The following is a 21,482-nucleotide window of genomic DNA, read 5'->3' as shown; positions in this document are numbered from 1 at the left end:
TTCCACTTCTACTCTACGCTCCCACCTCCTCCACGTATAAATGCATTTGCAATTAAAGTATGCAACCTGACATATTACTTCTTATTTTATAAACTCATTCCTAGCTCTGAATAAATTAGTCAAGAATTTCACACAAAGTAATTTCTATTTTCCTAAACTTAAGGAAGCCCTACGCAGTAGAACTCAATTTCTAACGTAAACTGAGATAGAAAGCAGTCACTGGACAGCTCAAGGGGAGGAAGTGTGGGGCAGGGGGCAGCCGGGGGCGGTGTGGACCCACGGCCCCTTGCGCCCCACTGCACACCTACCCCGGTTCACATGTGAGATGCCTGGCACCCCACAATTCCCCACGCCAGCCTGGCTGGGCGTGGAGAGCTGGGGACGAAGCTGGGTGCCCGGCGGTCCCAGGCCCCCGACACCCTCCCCGAGCGGTGTGCCCTCTGCGGTGAGCTCCTGTGGGGCTCTGGGGAGCATGCCCGGTGCTGCAGTCCCCTGTGCCCGCCCTGTACTCTGCGCCTGCCCTGCTCAGGGTGTGAGAGAGAACTGGTCCTGTTCCGTGGGCTTCTCCACCCAGGCGCCCAGCCCCGCTTTGATGAAGGCCGTAAGCAAGCGTGCTTTGGCAGCCTGGTACTCCTTTGCCGCCAGCTTTGACTCGTGGTAGGTGGTGGGCTTCAGGATCTTGGTGCGGAGCAAGTATGGGGGGACCTGCAGGAGAAGCAGAGTGCGCATCAGTGGGCGCCTGCAGTGCCCACAGTGTAAACAACCTCGGCCGGCGTCTAAGGGGAGGCGGGGATGGCGCCCGGGCAGGCGCTGCCCCAAGCAGCAGCCCGTGCCGCTATGGGCGGGTCTGGGGACCGCAGGACACTGCGGTGCCCCACTCCATGTGAAGATGGGATGCCAGCCCCACGGGGGCCATCCTCCGGGGCAGGGCGGGTTCTGTGCTGGTCTCAGAGACTAGACTCAGAGTGGATGAAAACTAATGACACGGGGTCTGGGGAAAGGGCCTTGCAGCTAAAGCAAAAGTCTGTGAGCCGGAATGGAGGGCAGCTGAGTGGGAGCTGGGAGCACGTGCTAGGGCAGATGGCCGGCCCTTCCTGGTCTGCGACTTCCAGAACCTGAATGAGAAGTGTCCTCACACGGGGCCAGAAAGGAAGGCAGCAGGTCTGACTGCGGCAGGGGGGTGCAGGCCGTCTTGGGCGCAGTCCTAGACTTGTGCAGCCAGGGCCATGTATTTTTTTGGTGTTTGCGTTTGTCTTTACTAGTCCTGAGGCTTGAACTCAGGGCCTGGCCACTGAGCTTTTGGGGCTCAAGGCTAGCGTGTTATCACTGGAGCCAAGCGTGGAGGTTAGTTGGAGATAAGACTCTTACGGACTTTCCTCCCTGGGCTGGCTCTGAACTGCACTCTTCAGCTCTCAGTCTGCTGAGTAGCTGGGATTGCAGGTGTGAGCCGCTGGTGCCCAGCGTAGGAGCATGCTTTAGAGCTAGCAATAGTTTGGTGGTGACAGGATGGCATGGTGAGCCCAGGAGGGGGAGGGCGGGAGGGGCCCGGGGAAGCCGCACGGGGGTGGGGCGGCTCAGTACCTTGCCGTGCACACGCATCCAGCGACAGTACAACGCGTGCTTACACAGGCGTGACGGCCGGCCCAGCTCGTCCTTCCCAGTTGTGGCGTTGATGACCTCGAGGGCGGAGTCACCCACGGTCCAGTTGACGCTGAAGTTAGGCGCCTTCCCTGGCTGCCGAGCCTCGGCATTGCTGATGCCTGAAACGGAGAGGACCATGGGGTGACACCAAGCCCCGTCCGCCCTAGGGAGGGAGGGATGGGCACCAGGTTGGCACAGCGCACAGTGGGGGGGGGGGGGTGTTGCAGGGTGAGCACTGAGCACTGAGCAAAAACACCGTCCTGCAGAGGGCGCACTGCTTGTGGTGGCAGCAGCACCACCAGCCAGTGCCTGCTGCCACTCTGTGCCCAAGAGACGCTGAGCCAGGACCTCCCATCCAGCGTGCCTGATCCCACTCTGCGGCTAACACCTAAAAAACAAAGCTGGGACAATGGTAACAAGTAAGCAGAAATGGGAAGTTCAAAGTAGAAATCATTGAACTAAGAGGGGGGAAAAGCAATGAACCCAAAGCTTGATTCTTAGAGAATAACCCTCTAGCAACACCGATAAGGAAATGCAGGTCCCCAAGTTTAAGGAATAAGAAGAAGTTATGTCAGGAGGGTGCCACAGACCCTAGGAAGATGACAGGGTGGCTGTGAATGCCCACGTCAGCAGACTGAACAAGCCAGAGGAGATGGCCAAATCCCTAGAACCACATAAACCACTAAGCCTCCTGGAAAAAAGGACAGAAAGAGCCCTACAACTATTACTGAAATTCAATTTGTAGTTAGATAATATCTCATTAAAGAAAACCCTCAAGCCCAAATGGCTTCACTAGTGAATTCTCACCAACACTTAAAGAAGCATTACTGTGCGCTCTACAGGAACTCTTCCTGGAGAGGAAGAAGTGCATCAGAGCACATTTTATGTCCAGTGAAGACATTAAAACAAAACTACAGACCAAACCCCTACAAATCAGAATTCTATAGATGTAAAAGCTATAAAGACAATGAATCCAACAATATGTAACGAATTTAAAAAGAAAGCCTAGTGGGTACCAGGGACTCACCTATAATCCTAACTGCTCAGGAGGCTGACATCTGAGGATCATGATTCAAAGCCAACCTGGGCAGAAAAGTTCCTGTGAGACTCTTATCTCCAATTAACAATTCAAAAACTGGAATGGCAATGTGGCTTAAGTGGTAGAGCATTAGCCAAGAGCACAAAAAGGCTCAGGGACAGTACCCAGGCCTTGAGTTCAAGCCCTACAATCAACAGGTTGCCCAGGAACGCAAGGTTGGTTTAGTATTTTTTTAAACACCAGTGTCACCATATTAACAAATAAAGACATTAACCAAATGACCATCTCAGAACAGACAAAAAGCACTGAAAACAATCTAATATCCATTCTTCATTATGCATTCTTAGCAAACTGGAAATAGAAACTTTCTTAGACTGCACACCAAGGCATCAACGAACAAGCAAAGAACATCTTTCCCTACCATCACACACCAGACAAGGAAGTTCTCTGAACACCTATGGAAAGTCCCATCCACGCAGTCAGGGGTGAAGGAAATCAATGGCAGCCAAACTTCACAGGCAGAAACAGCATGGCCACGTGTCATAAAACCCAGCAGCATCTCCTAGAAAGCTGCTAGAACCAATGCTTTCATAGACCAGCAGCAGACAACGGAAACTCTAAACACAAATAGAACAATTATAGTAGCACTGAGAATATGAAACACTTATCATTATATCTGACAAAAGACATGCATGATGTAAACGCTGCCAGGAGAAGCAAAGGTTATGGGAGTGAGCGGAGACACACACTATGTTCTTCAAGTGGGAGATCCAAAATTGTTGGGTTTTTTTTGGGTCCGGTCGTGGGGCCTGAACTCTGGGCCTGGGCACTGTCCCTCAGCTCTTCAGCTCAAGGCTAGTGCTCTACCACTTGAGCCACAGCGCCACTTCCGGCTTTTTTCTTTTTGCTTATGTGGTGCTGAGGAATCAAACCCAGGGCCTCATGCATGCAAGGCAAGCGCTCTACCACTGAGCCACCTTCCCAGCCCCCAAAATTGATAAAATGCTGGTTCTCCTCAGACTGGTCTACACATTCATCAGTAACCCAATCAAAACAAAAATCCAAGAAGGCTTTGATGTAGAAATTGAAAAGCAAATTATAAAATTGTTATGGAAACACAAGAAGGACCAACATAGTCTAGGTCCTTCATTAGAGGAAAAGAATGACGTTGGAGGGCTGGCTCTTCCTGAGCTCAAAACCTAAAATCATGATGGCAATCATGGCAGTGTGACACTGGCCTTGAAACAGACAAGCAAGATTAGTGGAAACCACTGGAGTCCAGAAGTAGACACACACACACACACACACACACACACACACACACACACACACACACGTCAACTAATATCTGACAAATATTACAAAAACAATTCATGGCAAATGGAGGAATGTGTCACCAAGTGGTCCTGGGTCAAAAGGATAATCTTTTCTGTTTAAATGAACTTTGACCTCAGGGCAGAAGTGCCATCTTTCAATAATTCACCAAAATGACAAACACAAAGGGCAAGAGGAAAGGCTCTCCTGCTACACTCTAGGCCTTTTAGAAAACATGGAGCTCAGGCACCTACGTGTGAATTTATGAGAAGGGTCACGTTAGACGGGAGGGAATCTCCCACAGACGCTCTCGGCATAACGGCAGGTCTACACTATTACCCACCCGCTGCTATCGCTGTGGTAAGGGCAAGGGCAAGGTTCCCGCCAAGAGAATTATCCTGTATTCACTGAGCATAAAGAGCATTCTAACTGCAGAGAGGACTCTCTGGAACGTGAAGGAAGATGACCAGGGAGGACAAAGCCTGAGGAGCTCACAGCAGGCCGTCTGGCTTCTGGGCTGCTCGTGGAAGGGCACCTCTCCCGTGTCCCCTGGCTGCTTGTGGAAGGGCACCTCTCCCGTGTGCCCTGGCTGCTTGTGGAAGGGCACCTCTCCCGTGTCCCCTGGCTGCTCGTGGAAGGGCACCTCTCCCGCGTGCCCTGGGCTGCTCGTGGAAGGGCACCTCTCCTGTGTCCCCTGGGCTGCTTGTGGAAGGGCACCTCTCCCGTGTGCCCTGGGCTGCTTGTGGAAGGGCACCTCTCCTGTGTCCCCTGGCTGCTTGTGGAAGGGCACCTCTCCCGTGTCCCCTGGCTGCTCGTGGAAGGGCACCTCTCCCGTGTGCCCTGGGCTGCTCGTGGAAGGGCACCTCTCCCGTGTGCCCTGGGCTGCTTGTGGAAGGGCACCTCTCCTGTGTCCCCTGGCTGCTTGTGGAAGGGCACCTCTCCCGTGTGCCCTGGCTGCTCGTGGAAGGGCACCTCTCCCGTGTGCCCTGGCTGCTTGTGGAAGGGCACCTCTCCCGTGTTTCCTGGCTGCTTGTGGAAGGGCACCTCTCCTGTGTGCCCTGGCTGCTTGTGGAAGGGCACCTCTCCCGTGTGCCCTGGGCTGCTCGTGGAAGGGCACCTCTCCCGTGTGCCCTGGGCTGCTCGTGGAAGTGCACCTCTCCCGTGTGCCCTGGGCTGCTTGTGGAAGGGCACCTCTCCTGTGTCCCCTGGCTGCTTGTGGAAGGGCACCTCTCCCGTGTCCCCTGGCTGCTCGTGGAAGGGCACCTCTCCCGTGTGCCCTGGCTGCTTGTGGAAGGGCACCTCTCCCGTGTCCCCTGGCTGCTTGTGGAAGGGCACCTCTCCCGTGTGCCCTGGGCTGCTCGTGGAAGGGCACCTCTCCCGTGTCCCCTGGCTGCTTGTGGAAGGGCACCTCTCCCGTGTGCCCTGGCTGCTTGTGGAAGGGCACCTCTCCCGTGTTTCCTGGCTGCTCGTGGAAGGGCACCTCTCCCGTGTGCCCTGGGCTGCTTGTGGAAGGGCACCTCTCCCGTGTCCCCTGGGCTGCTCGTGGAAGGGCACCTCTCCCGTGTCCCCTGGGCTGCTTGTGGAAGGGCACCTCTCCCGTGTGCCCTGGGCTGCTCGTGGAAGTGCACCTCTCCCGTGTTTCCTGATGGAGCCTCGCTTTGGATCTGGGACTGCCCCTTCTTTGGCCGGCTGCAGAGCTGTCCCCTGCAGACAGTGCAGGACGGCTTCTCTTCGGAGGGTCGGGCATGCCTGCTTAGGGATAACTGGTTGGCATCTTTGGCTGTATTAGGATTGGCTCTTTCAGGAACAAATGACTATTGCTTACATTATACCATCTTCCTCTGTCAGCCATTACTTCTGAGAAAATCGAAAGATCACTGTTGAAGGACACTTAAACTCTAGAACTGCAACATCTGCATTAAAGCTAAATGGTCAATTAACTAAAATGTAAGATGCTAAAAGTACAATTTTTTTGTATTTTGTTTTATGCTAATTAAAATGTCATTTTTAGCAAAAATGGAGTAAATAAAGCAAAAAGGAAATAGCTAGCCTGAGGCTCAAATACTATCCATATGCTTTTTCTGGGGCACAAGGCCCCTAAATGGTCAGAGAAATGAGTTTCTGTGTGTCTGGGCCTGGCAGCCATGAGCAGCTCATCTTTCCAGGGCTGCAAAGCGAGAAGGAGGGCAATGAGTTGATCACAGGCCACCATGCAGAAACCAATCCAAGCAGGAGCAACTCGGTTGGTAATGAAAGTCCCCAGATGTTATAAATCAAGTGTGCTGAATCAGAACTTTTAAAGCAAAACATACAGAGCAACAGAGAAGTGGCCTAATAACAGACACGCGCACGCACACACACACATGCACACACACACACACACACACACACACACACACACACACACACACACAGCTGGGACAGAGGACCCTCCTGCAGGTCAGGCTGGGCGCCGAGGCGCGCACACACACACACACACACACACACACACACAGAGCTGGGACAGAGGACCCTCCTGCAGGTCAGGCTGGGCGCCGAGGCGCGCGCACACACACACACACACACACACACACAGAAGCTGGCATTGACTTTTTTTCTTATTTCCACTTAAAGCCACCCCTCACACAGTGGGGTGACAGGAAATGGTTAGAGGAACTATGGTTCATGTTATAGAGATTGCTAGTTCCTTACTAATGGGCTAGGGAAAGTACAGCTTACAGGCTTGATGGAAGTGGCCTTTATTCTGCAAATCTGAACCATAAAGCCCTGGGCAGGAGGGAACTCAAATGACGCATGGCCTGCCCTTGGTGGCCCCACGGGACCCCCAGAGGGGAAGCTCTGAGACCCTCCCCTCCAGGACTCCATGCTCACTGTGACCGGTCAGTTGGTCCGGACCTCCTGGGGCACCAGGCTGAATCAGACAGCCTCCTTCTCTGCCTCCTCTGGGTCTCTGCTGCCCTCACAGAGCCCCCCCCAAATCCAGGATGTGTCCTCTAGGAAATTCCATGCTGGGAGTGAAAATGGGCCATTCAAGAGTCATGAGCCAGAAAAAGACTCCCCTCGGGAGAAAAATATCTGCATGTGCACACTTCCTCTCTTCTGTGGATGGTAAGACTGCTCACATCAAAGCAGAGCCAGAAACTCTCTCCAGTTCCCAAAAAAACTATACATAAGCTCATTTCCCTGCTTCTCGGTGTGGTCTATCCTGTTCTCTTTGTGTGCATTAGCGTTTGGACCCAGACCCATCTTACTCCCAGGGATTCTGGTAACAGCGCCTCAGCACTGCCTGGTTTGTTCTCATTTACTGACAACATCTGCATTAAAAGTAGCAGTAAAGGGGCTAGGAGGTGGCTCAGTGGTAGAGCGCTTGCCTTGCATGCGTGAAGCCCTGGGTTCGATTCCTCAGCACCACATAAATGGGAAAAAACAGAAGTGGCGCTGTGGCTCAAGTGGTAGAGCGCTAGCCTTGAGCTGAAGAGCTGAGGGACAGCGCCCAGGCCCAGAGTTCAGGCTCCACAACTGAAGGAGGAAAAAAAAAGTAGCAGTAAAGGGCCAGGCCCTGGTGGCTCACGCCTGTAATCCTAGCTACTCAAGAGGCTGAGAGCTGAGGATCGACATTTGAGGCCAGCATGGGTGGGAAAGTCGGTGACACTCTCATCTCCAATTAGTCACAGAAAAAGCTGGAAGTGGTACTGTAGCTCAAGTGGTAGAGTACTGGCCTTGAGCACCCAGGCCCTGAGTTCAAGACCCAGAATTGGCAAAAAAAAAAAAGCAGTAAAGACAGCTTGGCCACCACCACCCTGCCCCAGAGCTTGCTTGTTACTCGGGCCCTATCAGCAGGGTGGCTGTCAGTCCCAGGACAGACAAAAGTAAATAAATAAATTCTTTTGTTGAGGAAAAGAATTCAGGCAAGATGTGAACATAGTAAATATTTTCTTGTTAGGAGAAAACAACGGCAGAGAACTAGAACCCATGGCATACGCACGGCACAGGAGGTCAGCTCCTCGTTCATCTCCAGCCATCCTGCCCTGGCTTTGGGGTTACAGAGATGACGTGGCTCAACAGGGAAAACTGGGTCTCTGAAGACAACTTTCTGATTGGTGGGTCTCCTTCATGCTCCTCATAAGGTAGTGCACCGTCCTCATCTCCTTGTTTTGGGGTTTGCTCCGCTCGCGTGCCGGATGTCCCGCCTCCTTTCTCTCGCAGCTGCCCCGGCATTCATTGCCAGGCAGGCTTTGGTTTCACCCACTGCCCCGTCTCCTGCCCGCTGCTCTGCCGGCCGCTTTCCCACCTCCTTGCGCCATGGCATGTCATAAATCTCATTGCTCTCACCGTGTCTCTTTATTTGGCATTCCTTTCCTAATAAACTTTCCTATCATTTTCACGGTTTCAAATTTTGCCTCACTGGACACAAGGACCAAGGTAGATACTGCACAGACTCCAGTAGCAGTGAAAGCAACTTCCCTGGAACCCCAGAGAACCAGAACCAGGACTGTGGCCAACCGGCCCCACCTGAGCAAGCCTGAGACATGGGCTGTAGAGCACCTGCTCCCTCTGTCCACCGGGACACACCAAGACCTGCCTATCCTGGACTATGAGTCTATGAGTCTAGTTTTAGACTAGACTCAGGTCTGTGCTGTGGTAGTGAGGCGTCAGGTCTGTGCTGGGTGATGGAGGCGTCAGGTCTGTGGTGTGGTGATGGAGGCGTCAGGTCTGTGCTGTGGTAGTGAGGCGTCAGGTCTGTGCTGTGGTGATGGAGGTGTCAGGTCTGTGCTGGGGTGATGGAGGCGTCAGGTCTGTGGTGGGGTGATGGAGGCATCAGGTCTGTGGTGGGGTGATGGAGGCGTCAGGTCTGTGGTGGGGTGATGGAGGTGTCAGGTCTGTGCTGGGGTGATGGAGGCGTCAGGTCTGTGCTGGGTGATGGAGGCGTCAGGTCTGTGCTGGGCTGATGGAGGCGTCAGGTCTGTGCTGGGTGATGGAGGCGTCAGGTCTGTGCTGGGGTGATGGAGGCGTCAGGTCTGTGCTGGGTGATGGAGGCGTCAGGTCTGTGCTGGGGTGATGGAGGCGTCAGGTCTGTGCTGGGGTGATGGAGGCGTCAGGTCTGTGCTGTGGTGATGGAGGCGTCAGGTCTGTGCTGGGGTGATGGAGGCGTCAGGTCTGTGCTGTGGTAGTGAGGCGTCAGGTCTGTGCTGTGGTAGTGAGGCGTCAGGTCTGTGCTGTGGTGATGGAGGCGTCAGGTCTGTGCTGGGGTGATGGAGGCGTCAGGTCTGTGCTGGGTGATGGAGGTGTCAGGTCTGTGCTGGGTGATGGAGGCGTCAGGTCTGTGCTGGGGTGATGGAGGCGTCAGGTCTGTGGTGGGGTGATGGAGGCGTCAGGTCTGTGATGGGGTGATGGAGGTGTCAGGTCTGTACTGGGGTGATGGAGGTGTCAGGTCTGTGGTGGGGTGATGGAGGTGTCAGGTCTGTGCTGGGTGATGGAGGCGTCAGGTCTGTGCTGTGGTGATGGAGGCATCAGGTCTGTGGTGTGGTGATGGAGGCGTCAGGTCTGTGCTGTGGTAGTGAGGTGTCAGGTCTGTGCTGGGTGATGGAGGCGTCAGGTCTGTGCTGTGGTGATGGAGGCATCAGGTCTGTGGTGGGGTGATGGAGGCGTCAGGTCTGTGCTGGGGTGATGGAGGTGTCAGGTCTGTGCTGTGGTGGTGAAGTGTCAGGTCTGTGCTTGTGAGCCCTGGGAAGGAATCATGTGGTTCTCTGGGGACCTGCAGTAGAACAAGATGTGCTCAGGAGTGCACCAATCCTGTCTTGGGCTCTGGCCTTCTGTCCTACCATGGTGTCCTGCTCCCGCTCCCACCCAGGTCGTACCTTCTTCCATCCCTCACAAGGACCCTGGTCCCTCACAAGACCTGCCTGGTCTTGGATTTGCCACCTGCAAACCTGCAAGCTAAATAAACCTCTTTTCTTTGAAAAGTACCCAGCCTTGGGTATGTTGTTATAGCAACAGCCAATTCAGCACCCACTCTGAAATGTATAACATAGAACAGAGGAAAAATATTTCCTGGCTCATGAAAGATTCATGCACTAATCCAAAGAACACTTGCTTCATGTTCAAATTTACCCCCATTGAGTGCTATCTGTGACCTAACTCAGTTTGTTTTGAGAAGGAGTGGCTAGAGTTGATCTGAGACAATTTATCTTTCCACACCTGCACACTCATTTGCCCAGAGAGACATGCTTCCCACAGAAACGCCACGCTACTTTCTGCCTGTTAAAGACGTGCTAGTTGCCAAGCACTAAAGCAGGGCAAAGCTCACACACACCAGAAGAAGCCTGTTTTAGTTTAGGATTATGGTTTTAGTTTCGTGCTTTCAAATAGTAAGTAAAACAACATTTTTAAACGGTAGAAGTACCTTAACTGTGTCCCTTTAAATAAGGGTGGGCTTAGAAGTTAGGACCCGTGAATTCAAAAGCTCCTGTTCACTTTACTCTTAGCCACTGAAATTCTAAAAAAGAAAAGAAATGGATAACAGAGGGTATAAAGGGCAGGGCAGCACCGAGGAAGGGTCAGCCCGCGGCCAGCACACCTGCCGCTCTGGCCCTGCCTCCCGGAGGGGGCGGCCATGCCAGCGGCTCTTGTGATGAGGCCTGGGGGGCCTCCCGTCAGGACGGTGTCCTACAAGGCCTAGCTCAGTGAGGCTGGGAGGGCCAGTGCTCCGTCACCTTCACAGCATCTGCGCGTCTTGTTGTTTGGCAGTCGTGTGAGTGCAGAGGGAGAGACGGTGCTGGGCCCACTGCATCTCTCCACCCAGGAAGGTCTGCAGCTAGCGAAAGGCCCCAGTCCTGCAGGGGCCTCACAGGCCCTGGAGACCAGGCCCCACAGGCTTGGAGGTGGGGTCTTGTGCCTTCTTTCAGTGGCTCTACCACAATCTGGTGGCCATAGACTGGCTCTAGGTGATGGGGGCGGTGCAGACGGTGTGACCCTGGGTGTGAGGACGAGGTGGCAGAGGGGGAGGGACATAGGAGGGAGAGGGTGTCATGGAATACTTGCCGCTGAGCAGGGGCTTGTTGAGAGTGTAGAGAGGGGGCAGGTCCTCAATGTTGGAGATCCGCTGGTACATGGCCCTGGAGAGGTGGTCCCCGTGGTACAGGCTGCCCAGGATGATGCTGGAGAAGTAGATGGGTTCCACGAAGATGCTGAGCAGCGACCCCTGGATGCCCACCACGTTCCAGCTGTGGGGAGAAGGCGCATCAGGAGAGGCAGGGCTGTGGGGCCGCACCAGAGCAGACACTGCGAGGGAAAGTGGAGAAGGCGGGGGAGGAGGACCCAGCTGGCCTAGCAGTCAAAATGCTCAACAGGAAAACCGTTTAAACATGATCTTAAGCTGTGCAGTGACTTTGCTGACATACTCCCATGACAACACAAGGGCTGGAGACCAGCTACACAGAGAGACCAAGGGGCCTTGTATTTCTTATGAAAACCTGCAGTGAATTCCCAACACAAAAGCATTCATTTGATTACTTCCACTGAAAATGATGCCCCAACAGGAGCCCACACTCACTCCCAGGATGCAGGCCGGGGTACTACGTGTGGAGCCCCTGGGATCCGGCCTGCTGGGAGATGCGAGGGCAGGTGGCCTCCCTGCCCTGCCTGCCAGCTGGGAGGGCAGGGGCACCTGTAGACGGCCGAGACAGGCATGAAGGTGGGAGCGGCTGAGCTGACATTTATCAGCAGCCATGCCACTCCATTGCAGGATGGCCTGCCACGTGCCCACACTGCTCAACCCCACAGGAGGGGACCCTGCAGCCTGCGCACCCACATGGCTGCGTTCACTGGCTCCTAGGGTACGGATTCTTTCCTTTTCTTTTTTTCCTAAGCCTGGTGTTGAGTTCTGTGTCTGAGCACTAGCCTTGAGCCACAGCTCTGCTTCTGGATTTTTGTGGTTAACTAGAGAGAAGAATCTTACAGACTTTCTTGCCCAGGCTGGCTTTGAATTGCTATCCTCAGACCTTAGCTTCCTGAGTAGCAAGGATTACAGGTGTGAGCCACCAGCACCTAGCTAGGTTACTGATTCTTTAGAACTGAGATACCATCTCAGTCCAGTCTGAATGGCCATCAAAAAACAAAAACAAAATGTTGATGAGGACGTGGGGAAAGAGGAGTCCTAATACACTGTTGGGAATCAGTATGGTGTTTTCTAAGAAAGCTAAAAGTAGAACTAACCCATGACCCAGTAATATTACTTCCAGGCATTTTCCCAAAGGAATGTAAGTCGAGATATGAAAGCAGCACCCCAGCCCAGATCTGGAAACAGCCTAGATTCCCTTCAACTGACCAGTGAATCAAGACAATGTGGAGTATGTATGTGCACACACACATACATGAGTATTAGTCAACCATAAAGAAGAACAGAAGTTGTTATTTGTAGGGAAATGGATGGATCTGGAAGCCATCATATTAAGAAAAGAAAGCCAGGTTCAGAAGGACAAAGGTTACATGTTTTCTCTCATATGTAGATGTTAAACCTAAAGTGTAAACACACGTAAACACATACATGATCATACACATATATACATGATCAATCTGACTGTGGTGCATGCATATAAGAGATACCATAATAATACCCTCTGAATAATTATGAAACACTTTAATGAAAACAAATACTAGGAAGTTGAAACATTTTGTGTGGGATGCAGGCACTAGTGGGAGGAGGAGGATGAACAGAGATGGGAAAGGAGGTGCATACGGTCAAAATACTTTACGTACATGGCTGAAAATAGAACAAGGAAACTTGCTGAGACTAGCTTGTGAAGAGATGGAGGGGAGGAGGGAGAAAGACAGAGATGTCTATCTAAATGGACATGTTAGGATGAAACCTCTTGTATGACTGACAGATGCTAATAAGAATAAATCATTTAAAAATAAAGCACCAAAAAAGCAAATAAATGAAGACCCACTCACTGAGGCAAACCAACCTGAAGGAAAGAATAAGGTACTAAGAAAAGGGAAGATGAGGGGCAGAAGATTAGGGAAGGTTCCTTGGGTAACAGGCTGTAGGAGGAAGGCATATCTAGCTGCAGGTACAGGAGAGGCAGGAGCAGGAGAGGCCCAGGTCCGCCTGACGGCAGGAGCGGCCGTGGCGGCGGTGTAGACTGGGGTGAGCAGTGGAACTTCTACTGGGTGCAGGTGTAGGGACAAGGACTGATCCTGGTACCTTGTAGGATGTGATGTCAGGGTCCAGCAATGGGCCTCAGGGAAAGGGACGGATGGGGACAGGCCATGGTGGCACGCTGGGAAGTGCCACTTGGCGTCAGTGGGACAGGGAAGTGGGCAGCCTGGAGACAGAGGACTGGGCCCAGGACGGAGAGCAGGCTTGTAAGTGCAGCGGGGTGATGGTCACGTGGACTTCCCTCTACCAGCTGTCCCAGGGGAGGCACCATGCGCCCAGCCCACACCCATCTGCACCTCCCACTGTCTGGACCACAGTGGACACTAGGAGCCTCTAGGTCTGAGTGGTAAATTGTGGTGGGCCCAGCATGCAGACCAGTGTCCCTCTGCTGTGCCCATCTCTGGCCTGTAGCTGCCCAGGCTGCATGCTGGCATTGCATTCACCTCAGAGATGATCAGCACAGATCCCTGGGGATCCACGATCAGAAGAGATGTGAGGCCTGACCTCTGGCTGGCTGTTGATGCCACCCTCCCTTCCCAGCCCTCCCCTCACAGCCCAGCCCTCCCTCACAGCCCAGCCCTCCCCTCACAGCCCTCCCCTCACAGCCCAGCCCTCCCCTCTCAGCCCTCCCCTCATAGCCCAGCCCTCCCTCTCAGCCCTCCCCTCCCAGCCCAGCCCTCCCCTCACAGCCCTCCCCTCTCAGCCCTCCCCTCTCAGCCCAGCCCTCCCCTCACAGCCCTCCCCTCTCAGCCTTTCCTCACAGCCCAGCCCTCCCCTCACAGCCCAGCCCTCCCTCATAGCCCAGCCCTCCCCTCACAGCCCTCCCCTCTCAGCCCTCCCTCACAGCCCAACCCTCCCCTCACAGCCCTCCCCTCACAGCCCAGCCCTCCCTCACAGCCCAGCCCTCCCCTCACAGCCCTCCCCTCTCAGCCCTCCCTCACAGCCCAACCCTCCCCTCACAGCCCTCCCCTCACAGCCCAGCCCTCCCCTCACAGCCCTCCCCTCTCAGCCCTCCCCTCACAGCCCTCCCCTCTCAGCCCTCCCCTCACAGCCCAGCCCTCCCTCACAGCCCTCCCCTCACAGCCCTCCCCTCACAGCCCAGCCCTCCCTCACAGCCCTCCCTCACAGCCCAGCCCTCCTCTTCCAGCCTTCCCCTCCCAGCCCAGCCCTCCTTCACAGCCCTCCCCTCAAAGCCCAGCCCTCCCCTCTCAGCCCTCCCCACTCAGCCCAGCCCTCCCTCACAGCCCAGCCCTCCCCTCACAGCCCAGCCCTCCCCTCATAGCCCAGCCCTCCCCTCACAGCCCAGCCCTCTCCCACAGCCCAGCCCTCCCCTCACAGCCCAGCCCTCCCCTCACAGCCCAGCCCTCTCCCACAGCCCAGCCCTCCCCTCACAGCCCTCCCCTCCCCTCACAGCCCAGCCCTCTCCCACAGCCCAGCCCTCCCCTCACAGCCCAGCCCTCTCCCACAGCCCAGCCCTCCCCTCACAGCCCAGCCCTCCCCTCACAGCCCAGCCCTCTCCCACAGCCCAGCCCTCCCCTCACAGCCCTCCCCTCCCCTCACAGCCCAGCCCTCCCCTCACAGCCCAGCCCTCCCCTCACAGCCCTCTCCTCACAGCCCTCCCTCACAGCCCAGCCCTCCCCTCACAGCCCAGCCCTCCCCTCACAGACCTGCCCTCACAGCCCTCCCCTCTCAACCCAGCCCTCACAGCCCAGCCCTCCCCTCCCAGCCCAGCCCTCCCCTCACAGCCCTCCCCTCTCAGCCCTCCCCACTCAGCCCAGCCCTCCCCTCACAGCCCAGCCCTCCCCTCATAGCTCAGCCCTCTCCCACAGCCCAGCCTTCCCCTCACAGCCCTCCCCTCCCCTCACAGCCCTCCCCTCACAGCCCAGGCCTCCCCTCTCAACCCAGCCCTCCCCTCACAGCCCAGCCCTCCCCTCTCCAACAGGCAGCAGCATGCTGTAGGACTGCGAACACGCAAGTCAGCCCTTCTCGCATGCTGTCCCCAACAGCTCTTGAGCAAATGCTGGGTGTGCAATAGCCTGTCGCTTTCTAGACCCTCACCTGCCCTCCTTCAGCCCAGAGCTCCAGGGAGTCAGCCCCAGGTCCATGGAGTCAGCCACGGGTCCTACCTTCTTCTTAAGTTTACGCCCAATGTGCCTGGGTCTTCCCCGCCTAGTACCTCTAACCTCTAACTTCCAACCTCCAACCTCTAGCCTACAGGAGGAACATCACTGCTGTCTGTTGCATTTGCTGGCTGTGCCAGCATCACAAGAGTATATCTGCCCCAGAAAAGACTTTTTAATGTGTTGAATGGAAGAATGCCTCAATTCCTAGACTCACTCTTTCTATCCTCCTTAAAGGGAAGGAAAGCAAGCTTCCTACTTTATAAAACAAAGCTGAAGGGGCTCTGGAGACCTCAGAGCTCCTTTCTAATGCAGATTAGAAGCCCAGGGTTTGGGGTTCTCAGGCAGAGGCTTCCCCTGGGCACACTAATGCTGTGATCCTGCAGAAAGGTATCTGTTAGGACTCATTAATTCTTAGCACTCCTTTCCTAGGATCCCTGGAGCTTCCAGAACTCTGGAGGCCCTAGGCTGAAAATGGGAGGCTTCACAGCCAACTCTGCCGACAGGCCCAGCCTTGCAGAGAACAGATGCCCACCTTCCCCAGACCACAGACTCCACACAGCAAAAGCACCTAGGAAACAAACCATCACACAGACTGCGGTGCCCCGGAGTGTGTGTGTGTGGGGGGGGACGCTCTGCTGTCACCAGAGGTGAGGAGCACAGGTACTCACGCTCACGGTGCAACCTCAGGCCTGCTGCCCTGGGTTCAGGGCATCTGTGCATGACCTTTTCTCTTTTGTTTTCCTTAGGTGATTTCTTTGAGAACAGGCTTCAGAGGGCTATGTGTTCTGTGCCCTGGACCCAGTGCAGTGCCTAACTTGGCCCTGACTGCCCACCAATGGGCAGCCAGGTCCCCAATTATAGCCTCTTCAGCCTCTGCCCACTGATGGGCAGTTGGACCCAGGCCTGCAGCTTCCTGGCGTGTCCCCAGACCTGCTTCCAACTCTCAAACCAACCAGATCAACCAAAGAAAGTCACATAGGCCCCTCAAAATGAACAACTGTGTAGCATGCCCTTTTGGGGAGCCCCCGCCCAGGTTCCCTATGCTGCTAACCTCTACCAGAAGCCCGTTTCCTGCTGCCCACCTCCCCTGCCTGTCTTCTGCACTCACCAAGCCCCCTGATCTCATCTGGCTATGTGTGAGTCACAATCCCTTGTAGCCAGAGACCGACCAGAGCCCAGGCTCTCCGTGTGCCCACAACTCCCAACCCCAGGTAGGCCTCCCCATATCCCAGAGCCTTCACTGCCAGTCTGCCAGCCCGGTGGCAGGACACATGGATAGACACTGCATTCTCCTCCCCATCATCTACCACAGCAATTTGTCCCCCACCTGTGGTACCCTCTGTGTGGAAAATGGCTCAGCCCTGCCCAGCCCACTTGCCTCTTCCACAGGGGTCCCTGGACAGAGACAGGGCTTTAAACAACTGGCACTGTTTTGGACATCTATACTAGTAGGGATCGTGGCTTTCCTCAGCCACTCTGACACTGCCTTGCCTCTGCTCATCTGTGTTTGTGTCCAAGGCTGTGGGTTAAGTACAAGACAAGGGGCACAGGCCTTATGAGTCAGTACACCAGCTCTGACTTTCCAACACAGACTGCCACCTGCTTTTAGCCTCTCCTCCAGGCAGCCCAGGATGGAATGGGAGGAGAAGGAACTGCTGGGCTGACCTCGAGCATCCTTCCTCCCGGACGCACGCTGGCCCTCCTCTCTTCTCACCCTCACGGCCATTAACTGTGGTTCCACTGCGTTCCCACACCCTCTGCCTGCGTCCATAACCCATCAACTTGCTAGTTCAAAGCCGCTTTAAACCCCCAAGTTCTAGAATAGTATAAAGGCTCAATATTTTAACTACATAGACCAAATTTTAAGGAACTAGTAACCAGAAAAGGACCTGAAATTCTAACTGAAACTTCTGGATCTATCTTCAGCCAAAATGACACTGACAGCTATGAGGGCAACAACGGCCACCATAACTCGGGGACTGGTCATTTCTCTGCGTTCTGCACACTGTATCTTAGGAGGGGCTGGGGAAGAGCAATAAGACGAAAGCCTCACTCAACCAGACTCGTATAACATTGATTCCAAAACCAGGTAAGAGAATCTGCAAGGTTTAGGAAAACCACGGGCCTACCATCTTATAAACGTTAGTGTAAAAACCATAAACCACCTGCTGCGGTTTGGTCGAGGCTTGCACAGTGAGGGTCCATGTGTGGGAAACCAGGTCTCGGCGAGATGCAGTGAGAGGAGGGAAGCCAGGTCTTGCTGAGGTGACGTGGAAGGAGATAGGCGGTGGAGCCTAGAGGTCAGAGGGCACCCACCATGGAAGACAGCCTTTGGGGACCCTTGGTTGATTCTTGCGAGCGGGTTATGATGCAAGCCTGCATCTGACACTGGCATTACACTCTGGCCTGCTGTGATGGACGAGCCCCTGCCATTGTGCTGCTGCTATCCATGAGGTGAAGCCATCTACGGTGTCCTCATCAGAGCTTGCTACCCTGTGTACTCTGTGTGGGGTACAGAGCTTGCTACCCTGTGTAGGACTTTCAATCTCCCCTCAAACCTTTTCTCTATAAAGTAGTCTGTCTTGGACCTGAAGTAGCTGAGAGTAACAGGGAAATTTCTCTTCGATTGCCAATGAATTAAAGAAGCCATAAGGGAAATGATAAAACACTTTGGATGCAGGAAGATGAACTCAACATACCAGAACTTTGGGGTGCAGCAAAAGCAGTGCTAAGAGGACACTTTTTAGCTGCAAGTGTATCAGTCAAGATCAAACACCTGCCGCAGACAAGGAGATTCTCTGTGCTTTCCTTCCGGAGCCAACAGTTCAAAATACCACAGTCTGTAGCATGTTCGGCACAATCACCCGAACCCCAAGTCCATGAATGAATGAAAAGAGGGGCTGGCTATAAAGCGGCAGTGAGGAAAGGCCAAGCCTCCTGTGCCATCGCCCTCGCAGGGGCCACCTTCAGAGAACTCTTGGGATAAGTACCCAAGCAGGGAATAGTGCCCAACTCCAAACAGTTCTGGAAAAGGGAAGTTGGAAAGACTCACAAATGCAACAAGGTGCCTGGAAGGACTCACATACGACAGGGTGGCTTGAAGGACTCACACCATGCAGGGGTTAGCTAGAAGGAGTTACACACGCAGCGGGGCGGCTGGAAGGACACACCCCGGGCAGCGGGGGCCTGCGGGCCTTACCGAGCTATCTTGTCACTACAGGACATGGTGAGCAGCCTTTCACCCTGCAGCACCCCATCCCAGGTCTGGATGCTGGCGTTGGAGCGCACAGGGATTGTCCCCTCTCCAGACTCAATTTTGGTCCGTAGTTGTCCCCTTGCTTTACGATTTGGATGTCTGTCTGCTGGCTCTAAGAGAAAGAAAAGGTTCAGACCCACAGGAAGTAAGCTATCAACTTACTGTGCAACAGATCTAACGATGCCCTATGAACTTAAAACAGCTTATACACATGCTTGTGTCATATGTACAATACACATACAATATGATTTATAAATTATAAAACTGATTTAAAAGGATGTGATACAAGCCAAATTTACAAAAGTGGTCTCCGTGGGGTTTAGGAGAAGGCAGTTAGCATTTTGACTGAAATAGTTTTTTCTGTCATCAGTGATGAGTGGAAGCAAACAGGACAAAATGCTAACATCTACCAATTCTGAGTGACAGATAGTTGGTGTTCGTTGTACTTAAACCCTCATGTAGACATATGCAGAAATAAATCTATGGGAAGTACGGTCATTCTAGGGTCATATAAACATGGGTGATTTTTATTTCCCTTTTCATATTTTGAGAATATTTAGCAAGTGTCCACAGTAAGTCTACTGCCTTTATCGTCAAGGGAAACAATGTGATCAAATGTCCTACCCAGAATATATAATGATGCTTAAGCATGGGAGCAGAGATGGCTGTGAGCGCCTGTGACACCAAGGCTGGCCTGGCCTTCAGGGTGAAGCCTGTGCGGCCAGCAGTGTCTCATGGCACCAGCCTCCCCGGGCTTCTGGGAGAGCAGCTTCCCACTTCCATAGCTCACCAGAAAAATGAAGGACCATAGTCGTCTGACCCGGAGGTGGATTAAATAGGGTTCTCATTCTGATCTCTTATCTCCCCTACATTCTAATTACTGGGCTAATCAGAAATTAGCCCAATCAGAATTAACATCTGCATTTTTATTTACAATTTACTAATTAAACTTCATAGAGAAGAAATAATCCATGCTCCCCAGACCCCACATTGCACCCACACCCACAGTATGTGGCATCTGTCTACATGTGATAGGTCTTTCTTAGGCCTATGGACTGCTGGAGGCTGCCCTCGTACCCTCTAGCACTGGCTCGTGGGGAGAGAAGATTCTGGCATCCCCGCAGGGTGACGTGCTGATGTACAGATGGAACTGCACGGTGTCCTTCAGGCGCAATCCACCTCGCTCCGACTTCTGAAAGATGGACCTTTTCTGATCATCCTTGCTACTGCATGAGAAAAGGCACAAAAGAGATGTTGAACGCTGCATCATTAGCTTTGGCGTCTGGCAGGTTTTCTGGAGGGGAGAGGTGAGCTTGATCTGGGATCTCTGCTAGACATGTCTATGGGCGTCAATAGCTCAGGGCCATTCCCTACCAGACGTGTCACTAACTGTAGGCCACCACTCCCCAGCCATGATTTCACAGCAGAAAGACAACAGGGAGGAAATGGTCTTACTAAGAAAAGTAGTCAGGTCCATGATTTGTTCTGACCAGACACGGGATTAGAATGAGAACCACCATTATGGGGTATTTAGGAAATCTTGTTTTTATCCATACTGAAAACAAAAATCACAGGGTCTCAAACATGGACTATGTTCCATATGAACGCCTACCTCAGGCATAAATGTGCATGTATTTTTAAGTTTAGTCCACTCTATTTCATGATGGAGTATCATGGAAGAATGAGATTCAGTCAGCAGCACGGGAGAGCAGGGTCTAATGCACGTCATAGGAGAACAGGACTCAGCCTCAGTATTACTAATACAGCTAGCATTTTGAGAACTTCTCAGGGTATACAGGAACAAAAAACTCTGTATTGTTTTCTGATAGAAGATACTAAAAACAGGTTCCTTCTCAGGTGCCAGTAGCTCACGCCTGTAATCCTCGCTACTTGGGAGGATAAGGGGTTGGAGGACTGCAGTTTGAAACCATCCCAGGCAGGAAAGTCTGTGAGACTTATCTCCAATTAACCAGAAGTGGAAGTGGAATGTGGCTAAAGTGGTAGAGCACTAGCCTTGAGCAAAAAAGCTCAGGGACAGTGACCAGACCCTGAGTTCAAGCCCCAGGACCAGCACATACACACAAAATAGCTTCCTTTTTGTTTGCTGCTAAACTTACTTTAAGTAAAGGTCAAGTTGTGCATAGAGGAACCTGAGCAGGGACCGCCGGGAGATTATCTCTGCATGGCAGTCATTCAGCGCGAGGCCACGGTCACTCATGTATTCACCGTTGATGCACTTTGTCCCTGTTGAAACACTTATCACTCTGGCGTCTTTGACGTCTGTGCCTGAAAGACAGGAGAGCAGCTGGTGTCGCACAGAGACGGGGGCTGTGAGACCATTCAGACCCTCCCTGAGTTCCCATTCTTAATACAGCCTTTTCCCTGGAGCACACACCCCTGGCATCTAGGCAGGGAGCACTATGCAAAGGACTAACTGTCCTGGAAGGAACCTCCCAAATGAAGATTCAAAGCAATAAAGAGAGGTCAGGTGGTCCATTTCTGTAATCCCAGCTGCTTGTGTAAAGTGAAATAGGATTGTGGTTTGAAACTAGCACAGGCAACAAATTAGCAAGACCCTAATTTGCTAACAAGCCACAGATGATGGCGTGCTCCTGATGTCCCAGCTCTGGGGAAAGCACAGGCAGCAGGAGGATCATAGTCCTAGGCCAGCCCTGGGCAAGAATGCAAGGCCTTATCTGAAAAATAACTAAGGCACAAAGGACCGAGGACGTGGCTCAAGTGGTAGGGGACCAGCTCAGTAAGGACAAAGTAATGAGTTCAAACACCTGTTATTCAAAACAAAAATACTCCCCCCTTCCCCCCTTGCTGAAAACAAAAACCCTGTAAAGGTTGGGAAGAATGGCTTGAAGGCAGCTAAGGGGGAGTGACCTCTGGAGAGGGGTTGCTCGGGTACCAGCCTTGAGAGGTCACTGACCCAGACAGGACATG

The 21,482-nt window shown here is 53.4% G+C and overlaps 1 protein-coding gene across 2 annotated transcripts in view; it reads right to left on the bottom strand.

Annotated features, from left to right (window-relative positions):
* Nucleotides 1-452: 452 nt before the first annotated feature.
* The window catches only part of Adarb1 (adenosine deaminase RNA specific B1), an 81,800-nt gene continuing 60,770 nt past the window's right edge, over nucleotides 453-21,482 (bottom strand). The window contains exons 5-10 of one of the 2 annotated variants that reach the window (XM_042671648.1): nucleotides 20,651-20,819; nucleotides 19,611-19,756; nucleotides 18,477-18,645; nucleotides 11,036-11,217; nucleotides 1,582-1,760; nucleotides 453-705 (exon numbers count right to left, since the gene is read on the bottom strand). In XM_042671648.1, coding sequence (XP_042527582.1) covers nucleotides 526-705; nucleotides 1,582-1,760; nucleotides 11,036-11,217; nucleotides 18,477-18,645; nucleotides 19,611-19,756; nucleotides 20,651-20,819 — 1,025 coding nt within the window. In that variant the 3' untranslated portion in view covers nucleotides 453-525. Of the gene's footprint in view, nucleotides 706-1,581; nucleotides 1,761-11,035; nucleotides 11,218-18,476; nucleotides 18,646-19,610; nucleotides 19,760-20,650; nucleotides 20,820-21,482 lie in introns of both variants that reach the window. The other variant, XM_042671647.1, reaches the window with a different exon arrangement.

Source organism: Dipodomys spectabilis, unplaced genomic scaffold (assembly GCF_019054845.1).
Source record: "Dipodomys spectabilis isolate Male_0828 unplaced genomic scaffold, ASM1905484v1 ptg000652l, whole genome shotgun sequence".
Taxonomy (NCBI): Eukaryota; Metazoa; Chordata; class Mammalia; order Rodentia; family Heteromyidae; genus Dipodomys; species Dipodomys spectabilis.
This window is presented reverse-complemented; position numbering and strand designations above follow the sequence as displayed.